Raw genomic sequence first — 11,597 nt, 5'->3', positions numbered from 1 at the left:
TTTTGCTGAAAAGTATCAATCCATCGCCATTTTAAATTCACTTTTCCTCATTCCAACACACGTACGGGGAGAGAACGTATTATCCAAGTTAGAGTATAATCCAAAAGTAAAAAGCAAACTTCCAGGGTCGGTTCGTCTGCTTACAAGGCAAACTCACAGTTAACTTTAAGTTGCAGCGGTGGCGGCGGCTTCTAGCTTCTCTACGGCGAAGGCGTCCTGGATCGCGGAGAAGCCCGAGGCTCCGGAGGAGTTCTCACCTACATCGTCCACAAAGGACGACTCGGGAACTCAACTCCTACCTCGGGCAGCTCACCTATCCCCCTATGCCCAGGGGAAAGGTATCAAGCCGTTTGACAGCTGATGTAGGCTGTCAAAGCGGCTTTTACGCAGAAACAGGCGGGAGCAGCAAACAGCTGCGTCCAGCGAAGTCGCCTGCCACCGGAAGTCCCCGTGAGTTACTCTTCTTACATTGGAACAATGAGGGAAATTACTCATTACATGGACAGCTGGCTTGATGCAAGTCTCATCCCCTGAAAATGTGGAATAGGCTGCAAGATTTAAAATGTTTTTAATTAAAAAAAACATGAAATATAAATATATATCCATGCCACCATATTTCCATAAGAGGTGTGGACTTCTTTCAATGAAGGCTTCAAGCAGCAACCTGACAGTTGTTTACTGATACTTCAGTTTGGATTCCTGCACTGAAAGATGCATTGGACATAAAGGTTTAAGTGAACGCTAGGTAGAGTAACAGCTTATTTTTTAATTGAAAGATCAAGCTGTTAAAGATACTGCACCTTTTTCAACACTATATTTGTTATTACGGTATTTGATGAAATAGTTGCATCATTTAGGCCTGTAGTTAAAGGAACAACAATTGCACAGAAATAAACAGAAAAATCTCATACTTACAGAAATATCATCACTAAAGTCTATTTCATCCAAATCTAGGTACTCAGGAGCTTCCATTATTCTGCTATGCACATTTTCATTGGATTAGCTGAATACTGAAGTTCTGTTTCAAAAGAGAAAAAGATAAAGTAGACATAAATAGTTGATATCTTCACTGCTCAGTTTGCAAAAAACTGTACACTTATGATGCTTGGTAAATATTCTCAATAAATTTTCAGTAGAGGCTTATCCATATTTTGAAAATTCTGCTAGGCTCATAAAGATGGTCTATGTACACGAGTATCCCTGGGGAACTGTAGTTACCAGCACCAGCTGTAGAAGAGCTCCTTAGAGTTTCAGCCATCTCCCTTTTTAAAAGAAAACATATCTCAGATAAATTAGAGATTGGAGATATGAACTTAATTATATTTATTAATTACTAGAAAAATGAAATCATCTCAAGACTAAGTGGAAATAGTGGTTTTAGTTTTGTAACTTCCATTTTTAGTGAGATCTCTAAATTTTATTATTTAATATCAATAAATTATTTTATTATTTGAAACAGCTGAGTTTCAGTGTAGATTTAGGAAGATCTTTTCAAATTTTAGGAACAGGAGCATTGAGCAAAAGTCTGTGGAGATTCTCAATCATCCAGGTCACAGTTGCCTCAAAGTTATTTTTTTCTTCAAAAGGCAACTGGATTGTTTTTTCCTTCCGGAAGAAGAAGAAAACATTTTGCTTCTCACCCAAGAAGCTTCATCGGTTTATGAACTGTTCATGTTCATGTTCAACTGTTCATCCAAGAAGCTTCATCAGTTTAGAACTGATGAGGCTTCTTGGATGAGAAGCGAAACATTTTTTTCTTCTTCCTCAAGAAAGAAACAATCCAGATTGCCTTTTGAAGAAAAAAGCACCTTTGAGGACTATAGAGCATTCTAGGAAAGCTTAGAATAATGAATCAGCTAAGGATTAAGCAGGTTATGCTATATATTTTATATGCCTTATTTCCGGTAGAAACACTATACTGGGTGGGGAGTCATGGCTAAAGTAGGACTTTTACTAGCTGCAGGGGGTGCTAAGATTTTATAAACAAAACCACCAAGAACGTGCATGAGTGTATGTATTCATTTGTTCATTCAGTAAATGGTGCTATCTGAAAGTTGCTCTATGTTAAATGTGGGAAGCATTCAGAAATTTTATTCTCAGGTCCCAGTAGTATTGTGAACTGCCTCTTGCTGACTAGTTTGCAGACCATGAATTATTCTTGATGGCTTTTATAGTTCTTTCTCAACTGTGAGTTCTGCCCAAGATTTCATGAATAGATAAAATTAGGCTGCTAGGCTGGTAGTCTTTGAAAGCCATGTTGTTTATTATCAGTTGTAAGGAATTAATGTTAAAGTAACTCATAGGCTGTGACAACAAATTAATCTGGCTATTCAGAATGCACAATATCATTTTATATTCCAACCCAGAGAAAAATGTCTGGGGAAAATGATATTTGATTTATAAATACTGAAGAGCTTTACAGACCAAACAAATGCATAGTTTAAAGTAAACCAAATAACACAAAGAACATAATCAGATCCCAGAGAGAAAATAAATATTAATTTCATAGGGGAAATGCAGCCAGTGCAACTTAGATGTCATTTTTATACATTAACAATATATTGAAGGATCAGTATTTGCATACCAAGTAGAATATAATGTGGATGTTCTTCAAGCTTAAAGTCTTAAATAATAATAGCTTGTAATCTTTTCTAATATGCTTTTCTTGATTACAACGGCCACAATTCAACAAAAGTTAAGCACTTTTAATTCATATTTATTTTAATTCTCATTAAGCATAGATATTTTCCAATGAATTTAGTGGAGGTGAAAAATGGTTAATTTTGCTGAACAGGTCATGCCCTGGGTATTTTTTTTCTAATCTCCATGGCTCTATGTATTCATAATAATGCTATTTAAAATGTAGATTGCAAGATTCTCACTTTTATGTATTTATTTATAAAAAACATATCACGATACAAATATAAGAGTCTTAATACAAATATCTTGGACTCCTAGTGGGCAATCACTTAAATATGAGCCAGCAGTATGCTGCAGCTGCCAAAAAAGCCAACACAATCTTAGGCTGCATTTACAGAGGGGTAGAATCAAGATCGTGTGAAATGTTAGTACCACTTTATAATGCCTTGGTAAGACCACACTTGGAATACTCCATCCAGTTTTGATTACCATGAAATTAAAAAAAAAAGGTTGAGACTCTAGAAAGAGTACAGAGAAGAACAACAAAGAGGCTAAACCATATGGAGAATGGTTGCAGGAATGGGACATGTCTCATTTAATGAAAAGAAGGACTGGAGTGACATGATAGCAGTGTTCCAATATCTAAGAGGCTACTACAAAGAAGAGGGGGTGACCTATTTTCCAAAGCACCTGAAGGCAGGACAAGAAGCAATGGATGGAAATTAATCAAGGAGAGAAGCAATCTAGAACTAAGGAGAAATTTCCTGACAATAAACCAGTGGAAAGGCTTGCCTTCAGAAGTTATGAGTGCCCAATCACTGGAGGTTTTCAAGAAGAGATTGGATAGCCATTTGTCCAGAATGGCATAAGGCCTATGGCCTGAACAGGGGGTTGGACTAGAAGACTTCCAAGGTCCCTTCCAATTCTGTTTTCTGTTCTGTTATTCTGTTAAGACTCCTAGTGGCTCACAAAATACTACTATATAATAGAATAGAACATAAAATAAATATGAAACAAACAAGCCCCTCATGTGTTCTATATAATTGCTGCTTAGTTGGAAAGAATTCTGAGGTTAAGGCTTCTAAGCAATACTATGCGGCTAATGAGGACATAAAACATTATTAGGGAAGAGGTCCACTTTAAGCTTAACAGAAAGAATTCTGTCACCTTGAAAACTTTGCCTTAACAATTCCCTGGTTTAAAAGTTTGTAGGCACAACAAAACTTTACATATTTAGTAATTGAATCTCAAATGGCAGTAACTGGTCGGGAAAAATGGAAACATGGCAGTTAGTTCAATGAAAGTGTGGCTCTTGGGTCAATGGTAGAGAATTTGTTTAATAATTTAATTTTTATTTCTATTTAGTTTTATATTGTCAATTGTTATATAGCAATTTAAATATTGCTATGTTTAGAAAAACAAATTGTAAAGCAATTCAAAATGTTTTAAGGGAAAGCATGTAAACATTTTAAATTAAAAAATCATTAATTAGGTGAATTCTTTATTTAAGAAGTGAAATGTGCAAAATAGCAATCTCCTAAAATTGTTGCAAGAATATATACTGTGCAGGGTACTAATCACCACATCTGGAAAAGGAGATGGAAGAGCTGAAAAATTTGCAGAGCAGGATAAGGAAAATGATTCAGAGGCTAAAGCTATTCCCCAGTGGAAAAAATACAGAGCATTTGGGGCTAATCTTGGAACTGCGTTTTCCCAAAAATAAGACCTATCCTGAAAATAAGCCCTAGCTTAATTTTTACATATGCGCCCAATATAAGCCCTATCCCCAAAATAAGCCCCAGTTTTGGGATGAGGCTTACGTGTAAAAATCAAGCTAGGGCGGGGGTGGGGGTGGGGGTGGAGCTGCCCCACCTGCTTACCTAAGGTCTGCTGCAGTCAGTCCTCCCACACCCCGACACCTGTCACACCGCTGAGTTTTTCTGAGACTACATGGCTCATTGTGTCTATTGCACCGCTGCCTCCGCTCACAGCAGGAGGCCGCATGACTTGTGCCGATTTCACTGCTGACACTGCTCGTGGCAGGAGGCTGTGAGGTTCGTTGCGCCAATCATGCAACTGCTGCAAGCGGCGACACCGGCATGATCAGTGTGATGCACCGCGTGACCTCCAGGTGTGAGCAGCAGCAGCGCTGCGATCAGCATGACGACCCTCACAACCTCCTGCTGCAAGTGGACGCAGAAGAACTTGGGCAGTGGTGCGACAGGTGTCGGGGCATGGGAGGCCTGGCTGTGGCAGTCCTAAGATAAGACATCCCCTGAAAATAAGGCCTGGTGCCTCTTTTGGAGGCAAATATAAATATAAGACCAGGTCTTATTTTGGGGGAAACACCGTAGAAGTATAAAATCATGTAGGATACAGAAAGTGTGGACAGGTATATGTTTTTATCTGTCTCTCACATGTGAGAACTTGGGTCCATCTATTCAATTATACGTGGGGAGATTTAGGATTAGTACAAAGAAGTACTTCCTCATGAATAAACATTTACATTGTGTAATTATGATAATGACTCCTACTTTAGAATTTAGAAGTGGCCAAATTCAGTGAAGATTGGGCTACCAGTTGCAACTGGTCTCAGTGACTGTTTGCTAATTTTGAATGCTACTTCTTAGGGAGAAATAATGGAGGAGGCATTGTTTGTGAACTTCCTGAAAGCTTCTATATGGTTTCCATATGACAAAGAAGGCTGGATTAGAAGGGTATTTGGCCTGATCCAGCATGGCTTTTCCTATGTTCTAAGTAAAGATTTGTCACCTCTGTTTCATACTGAATGAAGCATTCACATCTAACATTACATATACTATCTGCATTGTGTAAGATTTTGTTTTAAAGAATCTCTCTTCATCTACAAGATTCATATATGCAAAAGCCTGACATGTGATTTGGTGAATATTTAGTTTGAACAGTGAGGGGTCCTTGGTGCTCTCTGAGCTTGGTTGTTTTCTTGCAGATGTTTCATTAACCAAAATAGGTAATCTAGCACTGATGTTACCTAGTTTGGGTAATAAAACATCTGCAAGAAAACAATCAAGCTCAGAGAGCACCAAGGACTGTTCAACTCTGAGATACAAATATTCTCCTTTATTAATTTGAACAGTCTTCCATTTTTTATAAAAAAGACAGAACAATCTTCTTTAGAAGATTTTACCTAATTGTTCTGTTTTCTCTTAAAATCCCTATTTTGCCAGCATGATGGATTTTTTTTTTTTGCCCTTACCAACCTTAGAAACTAAGACATTTTTCTCTTAATATGCATATTGTTATCCCATTTTCATCTAAGCTCCTTTCCAGTCTGGAAACAGAAGGAGCAGAAACTATGATTATTATACAGTCTTCCCAGATGCTGCTGTATTTCTCTGGTTTTAAATCAAATGAGTGAAAATGGAATTTCAGCATTTGCAGCTTTTCAGTATTGGCAAGTCTGCTTAGGCTCTATAGGTTTGAACTCAATTTGCTGGCAAGCCCTTTGTTTCAGGCTGTACAATTAAGATTTAATTGGATCAGTTAAGCTAGCTATAAAACCAACTTTTCTGAGCCTGTAAAGGCAGAAGTAAATTGTCAAAAAAAAAAAGGACTGATATAGACATATGAATGCAACTCAGATGACTGAATTCAGACATAACTCTAAAGCATCATTAAGCTTCTAATCTTTTCCTTGTGGGCTTGTTGGAAAGAGAAGGGTGAGGGTGGTATATTTGACACTAAACCATAGTTTAGGATTGCAGATGAATTGAATCAAAATAAAGAATGTGTATATAATCTCTGTAATGTTGTTCCTTTTTTCAAAAGGAGAAACAATTGCAGGGATTAGGCAAATAAGCATTCTCTTCACATCATGTTACAACATTTCTGTTATATGTCTACAGTATATGTACAAGATTTCCATCCAGAGACGAGATAGGAATCAATTACATAAAAATTTTTTCAACAGCTTAGATTTCCATAAAGAAATTTGAGACATTATACTATTAATTTAAAATCACGGTAATGTAGAAAGTGTTTTTGGACACTCAGAATCAAAGTTCATGCTGGTTTTGGTTTAGACATCATGTTCCAGCTGCTCGGCAACAGGCGGTATGTTCAAAGAGTTAAACAATCATGGGTACACATAGAAAAGAACCAATGTAAATCTCAATCATGTTTTTAATTTCCATTTATTTTTGCTCAATTATAATGCAAGGAAAATAAGTAAAGATGTAGGCAATTTTAATCTCATAGCATTAGTATCATGAACCCTATCAGGTGAAGATGTGGAAGAAGAATCAACTGAATAAACAAAGCTGCATTTCAGTAATAACAGTACATGTTTTGTGTTCAGAAAACTAATCCCAAGTTGAGGACACTTTCAGGTAAAATCGAAAGTGTACTTGAATCCTCAGAAACCTTCTTCCACAAAACTCATATAGTTAAGCAAAGTTTTTTTAAAAAATGTTTATTTCTTATCTATGCATTTATTTATTTATAGGACACATATAAAAACAACTTTGCAGGGAATTTTATAATGAACAAAATAGTACAGTATTGAAATTTTGAAAAATGACAGTAAGGAAAATTTTATTTGAATGCAAATGCAAAGCATGATAACAGTAATAACCCCAAACCAACCTTATCAAATATAAAATGGATTAAGAACAGCCAATGAAAAACAAGAATTTAAACCAGCAACATGTAAGACTGATTAATATAGCTTAAATTGGTCATATCCCCAGGGAATGGGCAGCCTTTGGGATACCATTCTCTAGGCTGCAGAAAGTGGATGAGATGAGAAAAGCAGCTCTCTGGGAGCCAATATCACAGAAGATGTGGCAGAGAGAGTTTGAATTTCTGCAATTTCATACATTCATACATACATACATGCACAATTAATTTACAAAGTAATGCATAGTTCATTATTGTGGTGACTTTCTCATGGCGTACTTTAATACAATATATAGTACTCATATACATTCTGAACACAGTCCATCCATTCTTTCAAAACAGTCTCCAAACTAGTTGAATTTTTTGTGAAAACCTGTGTTCCTTATGACAAATGCAATAGTTATTCCCATGCAAGATTGTTATAAAGATGTATTGAATACCTAGGGTTAGCCTCAAATATGTATGATGAAGTGTTACAAAAACTAGAAAGATTCTGCTATAATGTATAAAATGTATAAAGCAAATTGCAGTCCATTATGATTTTTAATTATTTTTAAATTTTTATCTACATTTGTGATTTAAAAATATACTTTGAATTTGAAAATTACAAAATGAAATATTAAATATTTAATTGTTTTATACGAGGGCAATTCGGAAATAAACCTCCATTTGCTTATCAATGACAGACACTCGCAGATACCAAACTTTTATTATACACATTAGAAAACTACAACATTACATTACTTTTTGACATAATTACCATTCAAATTGAGGCACTTGTCATAATGTCTTACAAGGTTTGAAATTCCTTAGTAGTAGTTGCTCGGTGCCAAATATGAGCTATAGGGCAGGTGATCAAAAACATCCCAACTACTTCAAAAGTTCTTAGATGCGTCTAGAGGTATGCGGGCAAGCATTATTGTGAACCAACACCACAATGGAAATCAGCATGCCCGGACGCTTGTTATGGATGGCTTGTCTGAGTTTTCGTAACGTTTCACTGTAGATTTCTGAACTGATGGTCGAACCAAGCTCCATGAACTTCACTAGCAGTACTCCTTTGGCATCTTCACATTTGGCGGGATTTTCTATGGCACCACTTCCAGTGTGGTGTTGGTTCACAATAATGCTCACCCCCACACCGCTAGATGCACCCAAGTACTTTTGAAGCAGTTCCATTTGAGTGTTTTTGATTACACCCCTCCCCATAGCCCAGATTTGCCACCGAACGACTACTACTAAGGAGGTTCAAACCTTGTAAGACGTTATGACAAGTGCCTCAATTTGAATGGCGATTATGTCAAAAAGTAATGTAATATTGTAGTTTTCTAATGTGTATAATAAACGTTCGGTGTCTGCGAGGGTCTGTCATTAATAACCAAACGAAGGTTTATTTCCAAATTGCCCTCGTACAAACAACACCACTGTCTACAATATTTACCTCTCAAAACTTTTTGATCGATCCTAATGTGCTTTATAATATAAAAGATTACTAAAATAATAGATTCTCTCTTACCGTAGAAAAAAGCCTAGAAGAAATTAGTACCAGTTCATAACAAATAATCTTATTATGTTATGCAAGTTATGGGAATTAATCAAAATACTATAAGAGTTGATAATGAAAACATACTTATATACTTCTTGTGACCTTTTGTTTGGTTCTAATAAAGGCATTGTCTAATGGTTGGTAGGTATGTAAGTAGAAAGGCAGGCAGGCCAACAGACAGACAGGAATTCATTTAGAATTTCAAAAAAAGTGATATTAATTTTTAAAAATAAATGAAATGAAATACTTTAGCCAGAAATCATGATTTTATACAAGGAGTGTGCCTTGTTTCAGATAAGAAAAAATAACGGACATGATCCTGCTCATTTTTGGAACAATCACAATATGCAGATTACCCAGTAGCATCAAGCTTTCTGACAAATGTAAATACCATGGAAAACAAGAAAGTTCATCTCTAAGTCTGAATTAAATGCCAGGTATCAGGTGATAATTTAGTTGCAAAAGTGTTACAAAACGGTATTTGCAATTTCCATCAATTAGCACATGCCCAAAATGATGTTGTTGAGCTATGCTAATTATTAACCACCACTGAGCAGACAGTACCTATTTTACATTTCTTTATTTCCCCTTCCTCATTTATCCATTAGTTGAAGGGGTCCACATATTTTTTCCTTCTTTTTCTGAAAGAAGCCCCCTTGTAAAGTCATAACTATTCAAGAATATAGGTATTCTTGAATGAGAGGGCCAATGATTGCCCAACTCTTCCTTTCTACTGTGTGATAACTATGCATGTGTGGCTCGATGTATGAATTGTTTCTGACACAGTGTCAGTTTTTCAAATGAGCCTGCACCTACATCTAGCCATTTCCTCCTCATAACTTAACACTACTGTAATTCAATGTTTTGAGGGGTTGCAAAAAAAATCATTCTAAAACAATAGCTTACACAAAGCACAGTCTTTGGTTAATTGCAGCTGCCATCCAAATGCCATAAATCAGCTTCATCTCCCAGTCTGTTTCTGGGTTCAGTTCAAAGTTCTGGTATTAAATTGAACAGTTTCAAAAAATAGAGCTCAGATTCTGGAAATCCGTGGTCTCTTCCCAGACTTTCAATCTTCTGACATATTAAAATACCCATATTCTTGAATGATTTTAGAGCAGTAGGGTTATGGGTGCTTTGTCTTTTGCTCTTCTCCACTGTTTTTTTTTAAAAATATAATTACTGCTTTGTAATAAATGTTGTGAGCAGTTTTGTATTTTTTTAAAAAAGAGAAAAACAAGAAATATTTTAAATATATAAAAATAAACATTGCTGCTAGAACCAATAACTTGCCCATATAAAGATTCTTCTCAGTGTAGTTTTCAGAAGCCACAGGAGAACAGGGGAAGGTGATAATCAGTAGTACAAACAAATCCTTGTTCCCCTTCTCACATAATCTTTCCTGTACACTTAAAGATACTTTAAAAAAAAACAAATTGTGGTTGTTAGGCATATGGAGAAACATTTATGGAAGAAGACACAGTTGACAAAGAAACTGTTTTCTTCTCAGCCTTATAACAGAAACACTTCACTTTTACTATTACTTTGTAGTTAATCAACATGAGGAAATAAGGGCTGACAGCTGAATATCCTGAAGATAGAACCGTCAGGACAGGTGGCGCAAAGTATTTAAATTTAAAATTCTTCAGGTACCTAATTAGGATAAAATTAGAAATCCAAAGTGAAATAATAACTGGTATTAACAACAGAAGAAATTTACATGCTCTGAGAACCTCAGTTTCACTAGCATCACGCCCAACCCATATGCATCCATATGTTGCTTTCTTATATTCACAAAGAAGGTGCATTATTCGGAATCCCACAAGCAGCATAGTTAGAAGAGGAAGAAGATCAATAGCCACTAGAAATAATTTTCCATAGAAAAACTCCACTTGATAATTTTTGTATTCAGTCTTACATTTAGTATAGATGAAACTGCCTGTTGATTCATTTTTTGTATACCCTTCATCATTTTTTCCGGTGTAAAGTGAAAATGGGCAACAAAAAGCAAAACCAGCAACCCAAAGTATACCAACTATGAACAAGTGACACTTCCAACACTCTGTCGTTGTAGCTTCAGTTGGAGGATGCACCACTCGACACAATTTAAAAGTGTAGAACACAATAAGGTATAATGTGAACCATATGGCAAGAGAAGTAGTAAAATTCGTGAAGAAAGCAAGAAGTTTGCACCTATCTGAATCCAATGCGATGCCAGATGCATAAACAATCTTCAAGACATTCACCACCAAATTATATATAAGATGGATAAGCGCAAGGTTGACTATAAGTATTAATGGGATTCGTGATTTATCATTGATGCATCTCTTTGTGAAATAAACCAGCAATGGATTTCCAATCACGCTGCATGCGATTAAAATAGCGCAGATAACAATCTCCAGTGTGCCAATGCATGAGTCCATGTTTTCCATTTAGTAGGTCTGTCCAGAATTTTTCTGATCTTTATCACTTTTGAGCTTTAAAAAGCCTGGTAAAATTTCTTACCAAATTCATTTTCCCCCTCTTTGATGAATTTTCAAAATGCATACAGCGCCAAGGAACTTCACCTACAATAGTCAGTCTCTTCACAGAATGCAAAAATGAAAAACAAAACCAAGCCAATGTTTTTTAAGTGAACGTACTTAAGTGACCTTTCATCATCATCACATGTGTGGTACTATCATTATGTACGCTCACAAGGGTATCCTTTAATGAAAGGTTACAGGAATATAAGAAACAACTTGGAAACCTGCTT

General features: G+C 36.0%; 2 protein-coding genes across 2 annotated transcripts in view; both read right to left on the bottom strand.

The window, feature by feature from the left end:
- Positions 1 to 972, bottom strand: part of SNCAIP (synuclein alpha interacting protein) — a 58,870-nt gene extending 57,898 nt beyond the window's left edge. Inside the window, exon 1 of the mRNA XM_015822113.2 lies at positions 916 to 972. Within this exon, the coding sequence (XP_015677599.1) occupies positions 916 to 972 (57 nt within the window). The remainder of the gene's footprint in view (positions 1 to 915) is intronic.
- A 9,315-nt stretch (positions 973 to 10,287) lies between these two features.
- LOC114922977 lies at positions 10,288 to 11,265 on the bottom strand. Its single transcript, XM_029285280.1, has one exon. It carries the CDS (start codon positions 11,263 to 11,265, stop codon positions 10,288 to 10,290), a length of 978 nt encoding a protein of 325 aa, XP_029141113.1.
- Between the last annotated feature and the right edge of the window lie 332 nt (positions 11,266 to 11,597).

This window comes from Protobothrops mucrosquamatus, unplaced genomic scaffold (genome assembly GCF_001527695.2).
Source record: "Protobothrops mucrosquamatus isolate PMUCROS unplaced genomic scaffold, P.Mucros_1.0 scaffold1467, whole genome shotgun sequence".
Taxonomy (NCBI): Eukaryota; Metazoa; Chordata; class Lepidosauria; order Squamata; family Viperidae; genus Protobothrops; species Protobothrops mucrosquamatus.
Note: the sequence above shows the minus strand (reverse complement) of the source record. Positions and strands in the feature narration are given on the sequence as shown.